The sequence below is a fragment of the Phalacrocorax carbo genome, chromosome 22 (assembly GCF_963921805.1).
Source record: "Phalacrocorax carbo chromosome 22, bPhaCar2.1, whole genome shotgun sequence".
NCBI lineage: Eukaryota > Metazoa > Chordata > Aves > Suliformes > Phalacrocoracidae > Phalacrocorax > Phalacrocorax carbo.
In genome coordinates, this window is record NC_087534.1 from 4626074 (window position 1) to 4644254 (window position 18181).

General features: G+C 56.1%; 2 protein-coding genes across 3 annotated transcripts; one reads left to right on the forward strand and one right to left on the reverse strand.

Moving 5' to 3' along the window:
- Positions 1 to 4275: 4275 nt before the first annotated feature.
- On the reverse strand, positions 4276 to 17186 carry KDF1 (keratinocyte differentiation factor 1). 2 transcript variants are annotated; one of them, XM_064471198.1, is made up of 5 exons: positions 17131 to 17186; positions 11524 to 11688; positions 8320 to 9427; positions 7285 to 7359; positions 4276 to 6607 (listed from the first exon to the last, which is right to left on the reverse strand). In XM_064471198.1, exons 3-5 carry the CDS (start codon positions 9407 to 9409, stop codon positions 6525 to 6527), a joined length of 1248 nt encoding a protein of 415 aa, XP_064327268.1. In that variant the 5' UTR covers positions 9410 to 9427; positions 11524 to 11688; positions 17131 to 17186; the 3' UTR covers positions 4276 to 6524. The 2 variants fall into 2 exon arrangements, with proteins under 2 accessions (XP_064327268.1, XP_064327267.1); XM_064471197.1 differs by lacking the exon at positions 17131 to 17186 and adding an exon at positions 12936 to 13046.
- A 57-nt stretch (positions 17187 to 17243) lies between these two features.
- On the forward strand, positions 17244 to 17821 carry TRNP1 (TMF1 regulated nuclear protein 1). The gene has a single exon (XM_064471199.1). The coding sequence runs from the start codon at positions 17270 to 17272 to the stop codon at positions 17795 to 17797; it is 528 nt and encodes a 175-aa protein (XP_064327269.1). The 5' UTR covers positions 17244 to 17269; the 3' UTR covers positions 17798 to 17821.
- The last annotated feature ends 360 nt before the right edge of the window (positions 17822 to 18181 follow it).

The following is an 18181-nucleotide window of genomic DNA, read 5'->3' on the forward strand; positions in this document are numbered from 1 at the left end:
TGCTTGGGCAAAGTCCAGCCTGGCATTGCACCTGGCCTGTTTGGTTGGTTTTTTTTTTTCTGAGTAGTAGGACATTGTTTGCCCTTAATCTCCCAGTTTTATAGGCTCTTGGGGTCAAAACCCAGCACCCACCCAGCTGAGCAGTGACCTTGCGGGTGAGCAAGGACCTGGGTTGGGGCAGCTGCCTCAGGGCTGCTGGATCCTCCCCCTCGTTCATCTTGCACTTCACCCTGAACGCGTTTGCCTGTCTGTGCTTTGGCACTGATAAGCCAACAGGGTCTCCTGTTACTGTAAAAAGAGCCAGACTGTGCTGGCTTTGAAGGCGCTTAGCCCTGGAGTGAGCGGTCCTGCCAGCGCCTGCGCGTAACACGGCGTGTGGGGCAGGGGAGGCCAGGGCTGAGCTGCGCTGGGGGCGTGATGAGCTTCACCCCATGCTCAGCTGTGTGTCAGAGCACGGCTGCTGCTCCCTGGAGGTGCCAGACATGAGGGGAGGCAGCCGGGCTCTGCACCTGCAGCAGGACCTGCAGCCGGCTGCCAGCCCCTCCTGAGGAGCAAGCAGAGGAGGCACCGGGGCAGTGAACAGGGACTGCGTGTGGGTCACAGCCCTATGCCAAAGCCAACCCGTAGCTTTGTTATGTCCCTGTTACCACTTCAGCTTTGCCACCTGCACCAGAAACCCCCGCGTCCAGCCCGAGCCGATCGCTGTCAGCTGCCTGGCTCTGGCAGCAGCCGGAGGATCGGTGGGTCACCATTACACATCGTTGTGCTGCCTCTTGGAAGTGCAGCGCTCCCTCGGGTGTTACCAAAACCAAAAATCTCAGCAGCTGCTCCTGTCCTCGGCCCCGCAGAGTCATGGCTTGTGTGAGCCAGGGCAGCAGTCGGGGTAATCACGGCTGAAACTCCTGAGTTCTCCAGTTCAGGAGACCAGTTCACTGGTCTTACCTGGTGGGTGTCACCTGCAGGAGGCAGGTTGGGTAGTAGCTGAGAAAAGACAGAGTTAAGACAGAGCAAAGGCAGTAGCAGGAACCCCAGAGGAAGCTGGGGAAGATTTTTGGGGGGGGAGGGGGCTGAAGGAATGTCAGTTTGCCTTTCAGGCAGGTGAAGGGAAAAGGCAAAGAGTCCTTGGAGAACAGGGCAGTAACTGCCGCGCTGAGCCCTGCTGCAGGTGAATGCCCGGGGCTGTGTTTGTGAACAGCGGTTGATCCCAGCACTACCCCTGGACTTCAACCCTTCCAGCCAGCGGAACAGAAGGTGTTTCTCCTGACGGCCTTGTCCTCTGCAAACACCCCCCTGCCACTGACTTTCTCTGGGCCACGCTGAACCAGAAGCACCCTTTTGCTTCCAAAAGGCAGTTTCCCCTGGACTAAGTCCTGCCAGGGCAGGACAGCTCTGGTCCGACCAGCTGCTGAAGTGGCTTAAAGACCGCAAATCCCTACCTCAGTCTGAGTTAATGGGAGACCACGGACCGTGGCCTCATCCTTGCGACCACAGCAGGGAGATGCCGGATACCGTGAGGGATGTTGGGAACCAAACCCTACAAATACACCCTTGCCTTGACTCCCAGCAGACGAGGGAGGGCCGTGCTGGAAGGTGGCAGGTGATGAAGGTCCCTTTGCCTTTCCACGCCCGTGTCAAGTCACCTGGAGAAGCCGTTTTGGTGCTGCCACGTGCCAGAGCCCCGGCTGCCAGCACAGCCCAGTGCTCCTCCGCCCGCCTGGCCACAGCTCCCTCGCTGCCGGGCCCCTTCTCACGGCCTTTAAAAGCAAAACCTTGAGGGCACACAGGCTCTGCAGAGGGCTTTCCATGCAGTAAAAGTTTCCCTGTCTTTTGTTTTTTTTTTTTTCCTCTAACAGCAACTCTTGGCTCAGCTTTCATTAATGGATATTGCAGCTCAGACCGTTTGGGCAATGGCCCAGACTGCTGGACTGCTTTGGAAAGAGCAATGAAAAACCTAAACCCCAAAGAGGGAACCAGAGGCACTGGGTATTTAACATTACCTCTTAGAGGAGAAGCCACAGCTCCTCTGTTACTGCTAAGGACAAGGCTGTAAAGAATTAGGGTCAATCCATCCACTTCCTAACATCTAAGCCACGCTGAAATAAATCAGTAGTTCAGGGTGTGGATGGGGAAGATGAATTTCTTTAACACTCAAAACCTTGTGCGTCCATTCCCAGCAGTTACTGATCTGCCTCAAGCCGAACGCAAGGAACCGCCAGCAGCGGGTGGCTTGGGCTGCGCGGTGCGTTGGATCCTACCGAAATCACCGTACTGAGGAGCAGCGCTTCGGCGGTGCAGGCGAGGGCCCACGCGCAGTGAGAGCCTCTGGAGAGTCTCCTGACAAAACCAAGCCCAATAAAATCAAACAATGGCTTCAGGAAAAGAAAGGTGCTGAGTCAGGCTCTCAAAAGGAAGTACCTGTGCGAAAAGAGCATGTTTACATGTGTGCGGCCAGGTAAAGGGCTCTTGTGCTTGTAAGTTCTCCACCTGGGCAACCACCTCTTCCTGCCAGATCACTCAGCAGAACATCCAACACTAATGCTTAGAGCAAGACCCACTATGGCAGCAGCCAAGACAGCCTGATGGACAGCAAACGCGACCTTCAGCAGACAAAAAAACCCCCCTGTGGATTCAGCCCATGCACAGCTGTGAGCAAGGAAACCCGTGACCCGTGCAGTGAACTCAAAAGCAGGAGAGTCGCTGCATACAGGAGTGTCAGCAGAGACAGCTCGACTACGCCATCCCGGTTTTGAGGGAAAAGTATTTGAATTGTTCCAGAATTGGCAGTGCTCTGGCAGCAGCAGTTTTGGAGCAGCCAGCTAGTTAGGAAGCAGTGCTTTGGGGCAGGGGATGAGCTCCGGTGCTGTGCACCCAGCAGAGCCACACTGAGCCGTGATCAGACCTGAAGCTTCCAGAAACAGTCTTTCCCCCAGGTTTAAATGTGCCCAAGAGAATCAGAGAATCATTAAGGTTGGAAAAGACCTCTAAGATCATCAAGTCCAATGTGTTACAGCCACTCAGTCGCTCCAGCTGCTTGAATGAGTGCTGAGGGAAGACTAACCTCTTCCAGGAAAAGAAGTTGAGAAATTGAGGAAGGGTAGGCAGAGGGCAGAAAAACATGGCCCAGACTTGCAGGGGGAACTAGCAGGGCAGCTTAGGAGCAGGCGGGGACAGCAGAAACGGCAGTGACACAGCCACAGTGCCAGAGGTCAGGCAACAAGCTACTGCCAGCTGCCTTTGCTCCATTTCCCTGGGGCTCCAACCAGCTGGTCTGAGGGCTCCAGACACAAAATCATCTCCTCTGGACACCCCTCCCAGCCGAGAGAAGGCAGCATTTAACTGTTCACAGCTTTCAAATCCTTCCAGGAAACACACCTCTTGCACAACTGCAGTGGACTCTGCCTGCTGCCCAAGGGTGGCCGGCCGGGCTGCACTCGGTCTTCGCGTAACAAAGCGGGACGAAAGGCAGGGGTCCATGCAGAGAAGGACTCAAGTTTGGGCTCAGTCTTCTGCCTGTCCCCACGGACTAGACATGAATCATGAGTCCTGAACAGAGCAAAGTTAACAAAAAAAAAAAGATGGCTTAGTGCCAACCCTTCACACCGCCCACCCTCTTACCTCGCAGGGGCACCGGGGGAGTCGGTCCTGTGCACCAGGGGGAAAAACCCACCCGCGACCACCTCCCTGCTCTCCTCTGCCCGGGGAGGGTGAGGGAAGGGCAGGGGCAGGGAATGGAGCCCTGCAGGTCAGTGGCTGAGTTTTTGTAGCGAAATTAGAAAGTGCAAAACTGGTCCTTCAAGTCACAGGGTCAGAGACTGAGCCAGCCTCCCTCCCCAAGCAGATCCTGCCCCGCTGTCAGGGACAGCAGCTGCTCCGGAGCGATTCTTTCATTTTCTAGCAACAGCTCTCTATGCCACAGGGAACGAGCTGGAAATTCTGCCCCCAGGCTCAGCTTTTCCAGAGCTCAGTTCCAGCATCGCCCCTCAGGGAAGGTCCAGGTTTCCCTGCATGCAAACAGGCGCTTCCCCAGGGGCTCCTTCACTTGCACCCAGCTTCCCTGTCCCCCACGCACCCGCCCGGCGTTCAGCCCTCCGAACAACTCCCCCAGGTACACGCAAGCGCTGCCAGATGGATGAAAATAGCTTTGCCCATGTGCGGCTGGGAAAGCAGGGATCAGCAATGCCCTCTGCAACTCCCCCGGCCTGGCCCAGGCTCCCTCCGCTGAGGGATGCCCTCCCTGAACTAGCACAAGCAAGGACGTAAAAGACACAGTACAGGTAAAGAGAACATCTTTTGCTTTATAAAAAAAAGACCAAATCAGACATTTAAGGCCAAGGAGTGCAAAAGAATCCCATAAGACACCACAGGTGCACCAGCTTCAGGGACCATGGTGTGGACAGTCTTCCTCTTAAAGAGTTTTTTTGGGGTTTTTTTGGGTTTTTTTTAGCAAGCTTAATCCATACACGTTCATCTTCGTACACAGACTAAAATGTGCGATTGCATCTGTAATAGCGATCGGCAGCTCTTTGCAAGTCCATCCTCACCCCTTGCCTCCAAAGCTCCAGCGCACAGACCACAGAGCTCCGCGTCAGCGCGCCCATGCCGACGCCTCAGTGCACAGGTTTAAGTAAACTTGTCCAAAGACGTATGTACAAATCCCTTCAGAAGCAGGAAACCAAATGGGTCCATCAGTACCTGTGGTGTTCAGAAGGAGGTGACGAAACGCAGCTTCTCTGGGAGTCCCAGGCTGGCCTTGCTTCAGGTCTCTTCCTGGCATAAACAGGGCTTTTCACAAACCAACAGCTTTAAAAACAAAGCAGGGAGGGGAAGCCAAATCCAAGGCTCAGTCTCTCCCCTTTATTTTCAAAATCTCTCTTCGTCAGTGTCTCAAGGTGTGGTCTCAGTAATGTCTGTGATTTATAAAAGCACGCTCTGAAATGTGAGCAGTTTACAAAAAACAGGCTCTAACAGGGACTCGAACCGTACATTTCAAAGGGCTTTGGCCACTTAAATAAACCTGACTGTTCATGTGAGGAATTAAATCCTTTCCCCCCCTACCCAACCTTTTGAAGAGTAATCACAGGCTGTGAAATAAAGGCACATTTCGATTCAATTAAGGCACAAAAACATGGTCCACACCAAAGCACGGAGCCTATTTTGGTTTCTCTCTCCCCAAAAAACAGTGGGTGTGTTTACTCTATGGCCGGTAAATTCAACTAAGCGTTTTCTATTCATGTCCAAGGGCACTTGAATGTATAAACAAGTCCCGTGGCCTCATGCATTTCCTTTATGATAAATAACCAAGTGGCAACACCAGCAAGATACAGCTTCCTTCTGCTGCAATGCCGCAGCCCTCAAGGTCGCCTGGCCCCGCGCCCCTGGGGTAGCCATCCCACCTCTCCTGCTCCTCCTCACTGGCTGTTAGAGAGGAGCAAAGGGAAGGACGAGGTGCTGCGTGTCCCCAGGGGAAGGGCAGGACCAAGCAGTTCCCCACAGACCCTCTCAGGGAAGGCTTTCCTTTCAAAGCAAGCCACTTTTAAGGAAGTTTCTAGCAGAACAGTCAAACGGCCCAACTCTTAATTACAAAAAACTTAAAAATGAACTGACTATTTCAATCACCTGCCATAACCCGAGTTCAAGGCTTGCCCAGCAGTCAGTGAGACACCAAGCGTGACGGGGAAATGCAGAGGGCTTGGCAGGTGAGTGAGGAAGAGCTGACTGGCATGCAAGTCACAGGTCAGTGCATGCACTTGGTAACACGTCCCGCCCGCAGTCCACATCAGACTGGCAGTGACGGCAAAGCTGGTCCCCATGGTCCGCTGGGAGATGAGAGCGGGGCATCCCCAGGCATCCCACCCCTCTGCAGTTGGCACTAGCTCAGGAGACAAGCCAAGAGGCCAAAGGTTAACCGAACCATGTTACCTGAACCTTCTCCTCACAAGGCACCAGATGACACCACTAAGGGCCAGCAGGAAGGCGGCAGATCTGGCTACTACAAACACTATGGGTAGAAGACTTACGTTTCTGGGGCCAACCCAGCCACTTTAAACAGAGATTTGGGTCTTTAGAGAGCCCATGCTTGGCCTTCACCTCAGCATCTCAGCAGGGACACCATCCAGTTATTCCCTACCCAAGTTAACTTACACAATGCCAGAAAGCAAGAACTGTAAAACAGCCCCTCGAAGCAGGGGAAGGGCTGGGCCACTGAGGCTCTCAAAGCTAAAGGGAAGTATGGAAATCACAGAAGCACAAGTTATCAGATACTTCCTTGTCCATCTTCTCCTCCCTGGGCACACAATCCACCTGCCAAGTTCATTAGCTCCACAGTTCACTTCCTTGATGTTCTATATTGTCCAAAAAAATATATATATCCAGTGAAATTCAGACAGGAGGAGAAATTTGGCTTCAACAAAGGATCAGGGTAGCCTGGGGGAAAAAAAGTGGCATAGCACACTCCATATTGAAAGAGGAGAAATCTGGTTGCAGCAAAGCCTTGGAATGCCTGCCTGCTGCTTGGGTCCTTTTCCTTAACAATACACCTGAAGCAGAGGTGCCCCAGATGAGTCAGTCTCTATGTCTTGGAAAGAGGAATCTCTGCTTGTTGGAGAGCCTTGGAGAGGAAAGAGAAGAGATTGTGACATTAGACAGTGCGAACCATAGCAGCCGAGTGCCTGGCAGTTAGGCAAGCAACGGACACAAAAGGCTTTGTGTATCATGAGGGAGGAGAAAGCCACACAAAGCCCACAGGCAGGGAACAACCCTGCCTGTACTGTGGCCATCTTCTAGGATAGATCTGTTGTTATGCAGGAGAAAACTTGTCCTGTAGCCCTGGGCTGCTCTTTGGACATGCGTGCCACGACAATCAGGGCTCAGGGGACAGCCTGTCACTCTCCCCCACTTACCTTCTGCACAGTTCCTTTTGTTCCCAGTATAACCCAGCTGTGACCTCAGCTGGTCACACCCCAAATACAGCCCCAAACTTTGTCAGGACACCCGGAGACTGAACGCCCTGGGGCCAAGCACTGAGCACGGCCAGAGAGCACTCCATATGCGGGTTTCATCCTCTTTCAGGAGAGCCCACCAACCCAGGCAGACCCTGGCCTTCTACGGTCCCTTCGGTCCCAAAGCTCAAGACAACTACACCCCTTACAGTAACCTAAGGGGCAGGTGTCAGCTCAGCCTTTGCAGGTGGTAAAAACTGAAGGCACATATAATGGGAGAGGTTCAGGGCATTCCCCTCACTCCCGTGACGCTGCTGCAGCCAATGCCCCCAGCCAGGTATGTTACCTGCGCTGCTGTGCCGCCTCATGTTCCTGGCTATCACATCTGCTGGTGTTTCTTCTGATATTTGCACAGCCAAATCTGGAATGAAAACCAAGAGGGCCTGAGACAGGAAAGGATGGGCAGCTGTGACTCAAGAGTAATGAGCCCTGTCAGGGAATGCACAGGGCTCTCCTTCAGAAGGCACCACCCTCAGGTGACAGAAGAGGTAGAGTCTGATTCTTCAGATCGCTTCCACCATTGTCTTGGTAATCTGAGCTTTATAGTCCTTAAATACCAGGAAGCAACAGCAGCCTTGCTGCTACGCCAGGAGCACAAGAGCCACCCGGTTTCCTTCCTTACTTCCGGATGTCTCCTTGTCCCCCATACTCAGCTTTTCAAGGTCTTTCTAGAACAAACTCTTAGAACCTGTTCTGGAGGTCAGTCACTTCAGGCTGCTCCAGACAAGGAGGAGAACATCCCTGAAAGAGCCACGAGGCACCTACACTGCGGCAGCAGCCCTTCCCTCCTCTTTCCAGGGATTTTTTACTGGCTCCTCTTTACTGGCTGCTCCTCACCCCCTGGTGTAGAGGAAGTCTCAGCTCCAAGGAGGCGCTCTGCCACGGTAGTCTAAGGGTGGCATTAGCAGAGAGCACTGGTAGAACATGAGGGAGAGAGCCAGCTTAGTAACTGGACATCCTCTAGCACAAGCCAGCTCGTCTGGTCATACCAGTTAAGTTTGACTCATGGTCTTTCTGCCTAGCTTAGAGGTGCAGAAGAAAGCCAGAATCATTGCAGTAGCAGCAGAATAAGCCCTTATATTGCTCAGCGCAAACTTCACCGAGGGTGGAAGATACTATCAGGAAAGCCACAACACAGTGACTGGTGAGAAGCAGAGGTCTCCAGTAATACATAAGGCCCTCTATTTGCACATCCCAGGAAAATAAGCCCAGCCTGCAGACAGGCATCAGCTTTCAACCCTGCTCCATCGCCACGCCTCCACAGCTTTGATAAAATAACCCTCTCATGCCGAAGCGGTAATACCAAGGAACCCGCACGTACCGTCTTGGCTGATGACCATGGACTCTAGCATTGTTTCATTACCGCTGTCTGGCGCGTTGCCTCTGCTGGACTTCTCCTCGTGGCTCTGGCTGGCTGGGATGGAAATATGGGGCCGGACCCTGCTTTTCCGGGTGCTGATGCGTATGATGCCTCGGACCAGCCTGCATTCAGCATCCTGCTCATCCAGATTGTAGTCCTGAGTAATGCTATTGATGAGGTCCGAGATCTTGTTGGTCTTCTCCAGGAAGACAGTGTCTGACGTGCACTTGGCCAACTCGTCGATCTGGTGGACGCTGAAGAGCTCCGTCAGTTTCTTGAAGATCAGGACGTCGATCTGCCTGCTGGACATGGAGCCGTTCAGCTCGCTGATGTCCAGGTCGGACTCGTGGAAGGAATAATACTCCTCTGAACTCCGGTGGCTGCTGGGGGGTGGTGGCTTTTCTATGCTGTTCCTGAAGGACTTCTCTGGCAGCAGCTCTTTGCAGCATGAATCCGATTCCAGGTGGTGGCTGGGGCTCCTGTTTTGATAGACAGGAATGCCCTTCAGTTTCACATCCGGGTAACTGAAACTGCTACCCATGCTGCTCTTTTTGATCTGGTTCCCGTTCTTCTCAGTGGGAGAGACGTTGGCGGGGCTGTTTGGCAGTCGCCCATTATAATCTCCGCTCTTTACATCATCAGTGGAGGTCTCGGTGGGCCCCGGATAGGGGATACTGCAGTCCTGAAAGCAGCCCCCACAGGTCACTATACAACACAAAACAGCCTTGTACGTGTTCCAGGCCTGAGACAGAGAGGAACAGCAGAAGCTCTGATTTGGGGGAGCCTCTGCTGTACCAGAAATAAAAGTAATTGTTTCTGCCTCTCTCCCGTTAGAGTCTTTGAGGTCAGCTTTGCGACCTTTCCTGTCCCGCATCTGCTGGGCTCTGGCGCAGCTCTGTTTGATTTCAGGCGTAGAGCCACTGAGCACCTCCAGACTGACATCTGTCTCCTTGGATGGTCTGGTCCGCAGGGGCACAGCCTCCTGGTAGGACTGGTTCAGCTGGCGGTGGCTGTTCAGGTTGTGGGGGACTCCTGTTTTCCGGCCCAGCATGGCTCACCACTCAGGCACCTGAAGAACAAGGAGGTCTCAAGTCAAGCATTTGTCACCAGTCTCACCTTAGCGAGCTGTCCATCAACACAGAAGGGGCTAACATTCCAATGCAGTGATTCTCCACCTCAGATTCAATATTTGAATTATTTACAGAAATATTTTGCATTAGGACTCACGCTGTTCTCACTTGTCACATAGAGAGGGAATCCAGCCTGCGCTTCAAGGCTCTCCAACTACTCTAGCTTTGCTGCTTCCTTTCGGTAGATGCTTGAATCAGAAGAGATGTGTTTTTAAAGGACTATTTTTAAGACATCAAAATTCCTGTAAGGTTCAGAGGAGGTTTCCTCGACGCAGCTGGAAGTCGAGTCAGGCTCCAGAGCCGTTGCTCTAGAGCAATAAATGAGCAGCGCAGCCGTAGGTGGAGCCAGCAGACAGCCTCCAAAGGGAAAGTATCTTCTTTTAAACAGCTTCCCCTTTGTCTTGCATTCCTTAGGATTAAGCCCTGACAGCGCTTATCCCTTTCAAAACACACCATGCCCAGGAGGAGGTGACAAGCAATCAATCATTATGCAAGCTGCCAATTCAGACTCGGGGTTATTCGATGCTGTTTAAATTTAGAGGGTTTAGCAATGACGGTGTTCCTAACACTGATGATTTTTGCTAGTCGTGCTAAGTTATGTTAAAGATTTTCCTATGAAAACCCACGTCTTCATCTGGATTAAAGAAAAGATCTTGTCAGCAAGTCGGTCTCAAATCATGCCTCATGGGAGCAAAACCTTTACAAAGCCCTACTACAGAAATCCTACAGCAGACCCAGCTCAACTGGGTCTCATTGCCACTGACTAACACAACCGCCCCAGGTCTGCACACAGGAGCAAACCGTTTTTACAGGGTGCTATGTCACACTTCAGCTCCGCAGATCCAACCCGCGGAGACTGGCACGTTAAATCTCCCCATTACAAAGAAAGCTTGGCACTAGGCGATGGCGAGGGAAGTCAGGTCAAGTCCGTCACTCGCCACTTCTATTGCTGCCGCTTTTATCCTGGATGATGGTGGGCCCCTAAATTGTCCACGGTTTCTAAGCTTCTTGGCTAACACTGCTTCCACCCCCAAGAGATCCTTTTAAATACTAATTAGGCTAATTAATAAGCAGTGAAAGGCCAGCCATAGCTTAAGCATTTTTAGACTGTCCCTGCTGCTCTACTATATACTTTCTATAGGGCACCTCAAGCATGAATAAATAAATCTGTTCTACCTTGTTAGAACATTGGCTCTTTTTCCCTTCTTTTAAAAAAAATAGTTACGCTGCCCCCACAAAGAAACAGGCGCCAACAGAAAACCAGCAGTTACAGCACACCGCTGCTTTCCAGGAATATTCTGGCTCCGTTAGGTTATAAAAATTCGTTAAGTAGTGCATGTCCCAGGAGCTCCCTTTGCACATTCCTGGACAATATGTTAAATATAAAAGCCCCAGACGCTCCAATTTCAGTGCTGAGCAGGCAGAGCTCCCTAGGCTCAGCATCAGTGGAGAGTTTTGATTGCTTTCACTTCAGAACAACAGCATTTTTTTTTTCCTCAGCTTCATCATTTTCATAAGGCCGTTCAAAATTTAAAAACAAACTGAAAACATTTGAGCTGATCTAAGCACAGAACTGGTCACTGGGCTGTTTCTCATAATATTGAGGCCTCATCAAGAGATCTAACATATGCGTTGCGCAGTAACAATCATTTATATAACAATATATAAAGTATTCTGAAATTTCAGAGCGGTTTTGACATAGGGAAGAGCATTATCACAGCTCTACAGAAAAAGACTTGTGGGCTCAGGGATTAAACCACTTGCCTGACGCTGCACAAAACCCCAGCTGCATCAGGCGTCAGAGACACCTCCAGCCCCGAACACTGAGCTCGCCCCCTTCCCATCACAGCTTGCATTTCCACGGCCACTGGGCCGCACGTCTGGAGAGTTCCCCGGGAGCACATACAAGACAGCTCCTCCATCCAGCGGCTTCTCTGGCACCGGCATCGGACTGGACCGAAACCCGCAGCCAGCTGCTTAACACACCCATAAACAAAAGCTTGGACTAAAAATCCGTAGCCGAGTTGATACTCACAAGATCGTTGGGAGCCTTCTCTCTTTAGAAGCTCTTCTCTGTTTAGAAAAGATCCTTCTAAAGAACTTCAGCATCTGCTTCAGAAGAGCGAGGAGGGATTCACAGTTTGCGCGTCTAAGAGTTAGCCGGGATCTAAGATCTTCATTGTTCAGAGGACAGGATTTCCTTTGAAAGTTTTTAAAGAAAGCTATATTAAGTTGTGAACCTACTTAATAGTCACAGCGGTTTGCCAATAACCGTATTGCCACTGCTGTTAAAAGTGAGGGAAGTCAAAGTATTAACTTAAAAAAGGGTCAGAGGACCTAAATTCAGGATACAAGATTTACACATAGATACAACTTATTTTAAACATATGGAAGCATCAATAGCTGTTAGGTTTTCTAAGCAGCCTTGCCAGAGGCCGAAAGCTGCCCCGTAAAGCTCCCGGACTCCTGACTGTGCTGTGGGCACTGGGCAGCAATAGAGGCCCTGGCCCAGAGCAACGTGGATCTGGCCTCTCCCCTGTGCTCCTGCATCCTCCCTCTCACCCACCTGGGACACAGACAACCCACCAAGGAGCTGCTTCTCGCCGAGCGCTTCCCTGTTCCCCCGGCCCAAAACACCCAGGACCCCACCATGGTGCAGGCGAACAGTATTTGCCCCTTCCTTCTCACAAAGGAAGCGCTGGGAGGGCGGGGAACACCCTGGGCACCAAGCAGAGGCCCCTCTGCCCACCTGGGGCCCCCCGACCTCCACAAGACAGCGGGTTTTCGGGGGAAGCCGGCAGCAGGGCACAGCCGGTTTCCAGCGGAGCCACCGGCCCTTCCCGGCAAGGCCTGCCCGTGCCCGCACGGGCTCCCCCCCGCGCCCCCCCCTTAATTTTTCAGCCCCCAAAAGACAAACCGACCCCAGCAGGGGCCGGGGAGACCGGACACCCACCCACCCCACCCCACCCCCCGGGACAGCTCCTACCGACCCCGGACCCCCGGGGCGAGGGCAGGGAAGGTCCCAGAGCAGCGGGAGGGAACGGAGCGGGGGGAACAACGACAGCCGGGGGTGGCGGGGGGCGGGGTGGTGGGGAGGGGAGGGGGCTGTCCCAGCTCCGGGTGGGGCACACGGCCTGGGGGCATCTGTCTCGGGGGGGGAACCCGGGGCGACCGGAGAGGAAGAAGTCGGTCTTGGGGGGGACGACGCACGGGGCACCCCGGTCTCGGGGTGGGGTGGGGGACACGCCGTGGGGATCCCGGGGGGGGGGGGGGGGGGGGCAGCGCCAGCCCCTCCCTCCCGGTCGCGGCCTGCTGCTGCCCCCAGGCCCGGGATGAGCGGCCCCGCCGGGGGATGCGCCGAGCGGCGACGGGCCGGGGGCTGGGGTCGGGGTCGGGGTCGGGGTCCCCCCCCCGCAGCGCGGCGCCCCCCCCCCACCCCGGCGTTACCTGCGAGCCAGGGAACGGCGTCCGGCCCCGCCTCACCTGGGCCAGGTGAGCCACGTGACCCGGCCCGACGGGCCGCCGCGAGGGACAGCAGAGCGCGGAGGGCGAAGCCGCTCCGGCCCGCGCTGCCCGTGCCCTCCCGCCCCGGGGCCCCCATCCCCACGGGTCTCAGTCCCCAGCGACCCCTGTCCCCACGGATCCGTGCCCCCGAGGACTCTGTCTCAAAGCGTCTCTCTGCCCGAGGATCCTCATCCCCAAGGGTCTGTGCCCCAAACTAGCCCCGATTCCAAGGGTCCTTGTCCCCAAGGATCCCTGTCGCTGAGGATCGCCTTCCCCGAGGATCCTTGTCCCCACGGTCTCCACCCTTAAGGTCTCCATCCCCGAAGATCCCTGTCCCCACGGTCCCCACCCTTAAGTTCTCCATCCCCAAGGATCCCTGTCCTCAGGGTCCCCACCCTTAAGTTCTCCATCCCCAAGGATCCCTGTCCTCAGGGTCCCCACCCTTAAGGTCTCCATCCCCTAGGATCCCTGTCCCAAAGGATCCCTGTCCTCAAGGATCCCCATCCCTAGGGTTCCCCATCCCTAAGGATCCCCGTTGCCAAGGATCACTGCCCCAAACGATCCCCACCTCCAAGGATCCCTGTCCCCAAGGATCCCCATCCCGCAGGTCCCCCTGATTTGCCCTGCACAGTTTTCTGTCATTTTACCCTCCCCGTGCCAGGCAGCACTTTGCCACCGAGGGGTGTAAAGTGCCTGGTGGGGGGCAGGCATGTGCATCCCATGGGACTTGCACCCTGGGAGAGCATCTCACCTGTGCCCACCCGGTGCTGCCTGTGGTTATGGCTGCCTCACTCTGCAGTCAGGAACCTGTCCACCCCAGGATGAACCTCCACCCAGGCCATGCCCAAGCGCTTCAACACCCCCTTTGGTTCTCTTCAAAGAGTTGGTAATTCACTCTCGGGTGGTTGGATCCTTCCCTGAGGGTTTGGAGGAAAGGAAGGGAACCAGGGTGGGAAAGGGGGCAGCAGGGCAGGCAGGGAAGGAGCCTGGCAGAACGGTAGCTGTGCACTGAGGCTGCAGCAGGAGCAGCAGCTGCTCTGCTCAGGTGCACCAGCCGGTTTCCGCAAGGAAAGAGGAGACAGAGAAATCAGTTTAAATGATGGTGCCAGTGCCAAGAAGCTCATTCCTTCTCTAAAGGGCACAAAGACTGCGTTTATTTATTTAAGCCTCTGGCACAGGAACACCATACTTAATTCCAGCCGGTGTCATTTCCCTGGCTGAGCTTTCATTTGTGTATAACTCAAAGCACTGCTTAGAAATGTGTCGTCTCCTCCTCTGCCAGGTGCCTTGAGCACAGATCCCAGCCATGAAACCTCTTGTGGCGCTGCCCCATCGAGCCTGGCACTGTCAGCATGAGCTGAGTGGCACGGAGTGGTCCCCCGAGCTCAGCACCATGCTGCTTAATGCCCCTCAGCTCCTGCATTTTCCCTGTGCCCCATCACCTCCAGCTGAGCTGCCACTGTTTGCCGGGGCTCCAGTTCCAAACCACTGCTGCCAGTGTTGTAAGGTCCAGGATGGTGGGGCAAGGAGCTGGGTCGATGCAGCAGTCCTGGGGCTTAAGCCTGAGATCCTGATGCAGGATTCCTTCCTTAAACGGGGCCAGGATGAGAGAGCAGTGCCTGGGTACCCCCCTGCCCTGGTAACTGGGACACCTGGGGAAAACCTTGCAGAGACATGGGGAGAGATGGCACTAACATTAATTATTTACTGCCTATAATAAGACTTCACTTTTCTGGAGCACATCCCAACGCGGGGCTTTAAAGAGGCTGGAGATAAGAGGCCAGCGCACAGCCCTTGGCTACCTCCTCCCGCAGGGCTGCCCTACCCCGGGGCAGAGCACGGCCGGCGCAGGGCTGGCTGCGGGCACGCCAGCGGCAGTACCGGGAACCGGCGCAGGGCTGGCTGCGGGATGCAGCGCGGTGCCCCATCCCGGCGGCCAGTGCCTCCGCGTGTGGCTGCGGGGTGCGGAGGGTCGCTGCCGGGGAAGGGACAACAATGCTCTCAACCAGGCTTTTGCATCAAAGAGGTTTATTCTGAGCGCAGCTAATTTCAGACTCCTCTGCTAAATCATTAATAGCCCGTCAGCCCAGGCAGACATCCCGCAGCAGCACAGGAGGGTTTCTGGGACTCAGGCAGTGACTTATCCTGAGAGGCAGGGGCATTTTTTTTTTAATTTTTTTTTTTTTTAAATATTATTTGCCTTTACCAACCTCTGTCTGCTCATATACCAGGATGTGCTATGGCCAGCCGGGTCAGCCTGGGGACACAGCCCCTGCGGGAGGCTCAGTGACACTCTCAGCCTCACTGCCCAATGTCCCCAGCCCATCTGGCCCCTTCTTATTTCTTAAACACATGTCCAGACCCAGCTGCTCCCTATTTCCATTTTCTTTTCTCACCCTAGACCAGGGACTGGAGCTGGGAAGGCAACAAGCAGCACAGACCTGGGGGTCAACCCAAAAAAGCAATTATTTTATGAGCAGGTAACTGATGGAGCAGGCACCTCCAGAGGTCCCTCCAACCTCAGCAATTCTGAGGTTTCGCTTTGGGGGAATGGGGGAAGCTTACCACAAGACAGACCCAGCCCTTTCCCCCTTTGGAGGTACCCTTTGGGGTCCAGGTTCCACCAAAGCAGAGGATGTTCTCTTTAATACCTGCCTGTCCCCAGAGTTTCTTTGGGTTGGAGGTGGAGGGAGCAAAAGCTGAGCTTTGACCCTGAACCTAAGATGGAGCAGCACCCCTCAAATCCCCAAACCCCATTTTATAGCAGCATTTGCATTGGATACATGAAGATGGCTCAGCCTGGACTTCAGCTTTCCTACAGCCTGAAATGCAGCCTGCAGAGCTCAAGCAAATATCATGACCATGCCTCCGGCACTGGGCAGTGGAGGGGGAGCCGGTGGATGGGCAGGAAGGGATGAGCAGGCAGCGGGGGCCGGGAGCAGTGACGCAGCAGCCTCTGACGCTGCTCCGGTGTCTGGCGTGGCAGTGCTGGCAAAGGCAGGATTGCAATGCAAAGCACAAGGGATGGGTTTTTCTTTCCCCCGTTAAGGTAAGGAAAGCAAAGCTGCCACCAGCCCACATGGGCCAGGGGTGACATCCACCGCAGGCCTGGACGTGGCTCTGCCTGGAACAGATTTAGGGTAGGTTTGGTTTGGGGTTTTTTTTTATGGCTTAGGCTTTTGCTCCTGTCTGGGGGTGGGATGAGACCTCAGAACCCAGTTCCTATCATCCCTTTTATCCTCTCTGCTGCTCTGATGCGAAACACAAGCAGGCTTTACCCCTTGCACCTACGTGAAGATGCAGCAAAGTGTGATGTCCTGGCAGGAGGAACCCCAAAAACCAGGCTCCTTGAGGGAGCAAGGTGGCAGCAGCACCATCCTGCTCCAACACCTCCCCGTGCCGTCTCGGCCCACTCTCAGCTCTATTAACGCTGTCTTCAATGATAATGACGTTAGCAGCGATGCTGCTCTGACAGTCATGCAGCCAAGGACACGCTGTCCTGGTGCCACGTCCCCTGCACCCCGAGGCTGGGACACCCCAGCCCTGGGTGGGGGAACAGGGGCTCCTTCCCACCCTTTTCCCTGCCCCAGCATCCCCCAACCAGCACCAGGAGCTTCTTAAGCTGCCTCTCCCAGGGGCTGCAAGACATGGAACCAGCTGTTCCAGTAACCCATCCTAGTCCAGCCTTTCCCCCTAACCGTTCCCAGTAAATTCCCCCAGTATCCATTCCCAGCCCAGCCCTTCCCAGTAAGCCTCCCCAGCCTAAGTCTTTCCTAATATCCCTTCCCAGTGACCCCCCAGTAACCCTCCCAGCCTTTCGCAGTGACCCCCCACCAGCTCTGCATCTCCCAGAGATCCCCCCTGCCCAAGGCAGGGCAGTTTTCCAGCCCCCCCCAACCGCTAATGCCATCGGACTGGTGCCACGCTGGTGTCGGTACCGGCGCCGTGCTGTACCGGGCCGTACTGAGCCCAGGGCCGTGCCGCTGTCGGTACCGTGCTGTACCGGGCCATACCGAGCCTGGGCCGTGCCGGTGCCGTGCGGAGCCCGGTGCCAAGCCCGGACCCATGCCGGTACCGGTGCCGGTGCCGTAGCGAGCCATGCCCAGCCCAAGCATCCCCCGCCGGGGCTGTACCGTACCGGGCCGGGGTCGTCCCTCTCCTACCATGCCGGTGAGGAGCCGGTGCCGCCCCCGGCGGGGCCGAACCTCCCGGAGCCGGCGCCGCCCCCGGGCTTTATATCCCCGCCGCGGCGCTGCCCCGCTCCCGTTCCCGTTCCCATGGCGGCGGCGGCGGCGGCGGCTCCGGGTCCGGCTGCGGGCGGCGAGCAGCGCCCCGATCGCGGCGGTACCACCTCCGGCAGCACCGGCGGCACCGTCGGCGGCAGCGGCAGCACCGCCGGCGGCAGCGGCAGCAGCACCGGCAGCCCCGGGTCGGTGGAGCTGGCGGCGGCGCGGCGGCGGCTGGTGGCGGCGGAGGGTCGCCGTCGGGCGGCGGCGGAGCTGGAGGGCCGGGTCCGGCAGGTTCACTGCGCCCTGCGGCACGCCGAGCTCCGCCTGGCCGCCCGCGCCGAGGCCCTGGGCCGCCTGGGGGCCGGCGTGGCCCAGGCCCAGCTGGCGCTGGCGGCCCAAAGCCAGCGGCTGCAGAAGGGGCTCCGCCGCCGCCCCCGGCCCCGGCCCGCCGCCCTCCTGGCCGCCGCCCGCGCCCTCCGCAGCTGCGTGCCCTGGGCCCCCGCCCGCCCCCGCGGCACCGCCGCGCCGCCCGCCGCCGCCCGCCGCCTGCCCGCCGCGCCCCGCAGCCCCGCCTAGGGGGGGGCGGGACCCCGCAGGGTTTGGGGGACCCTGTGGGGTGTGGGGGGGGGTGGGCTCAGCGGGGTCTTGGGGAGTCTGGTGGGTCGGGACCCTGTCGATCTGTTGGGTCTGGGGGGTCCCCAAGGGGCTCTAGGGGTCGTGGGGGGACCTTGCTGGGTGGGTGGGGTGTCTTAGGGACCCAGGGGATCTGGGAACTTTATGGGGGTCCTGGGGAGTACAGGGTCAGGACCCTGTAGGTCAGGAGGGCTTGGGGGTCCGCAGGGGACTCGGGGGTCATGGGGGGGATCTGGCTGGGTGAGGGACCCAGTAGGATCTGGGGACCTTGAGGAGGTCCTGGGGAGTCTGATGGGTCAGGACCCAGTAGGTCAGGAGTGTTTGGGG

Bases quoted from the DNA above. Each gene is read 5' to 3' on its own strand.
- TRNP1 (XM_064471199.1), top strand. From the start codon at position 17,270: ATGGCGGCGGCGGCGGCGGCGGCTCCGGGTCCGGCTGCGGGCGGCGAG.
- KDF1 (XM_064471198.1), bottom strand. From the start codon at position 9,409: ATGCTGGGCCGGAAAACAGGAGTCCCCCACAACCTGAACAGCCACCGC. The intron at 7,360-8,319 runs GTACGTGCGGGT...TTTTCATTCCAG, and splicing joins CATGGTCATCAGCCAAGACG to ATTTGGCTGTGCAAATATCA. The intron at 6,608-7,284 runs GTAACATACCTG...TTCCTCTCCAAG, and splicing joins GAGGCGGCACAGCAGCGCAG to GCTCTCCAACAAGCAGAGAT.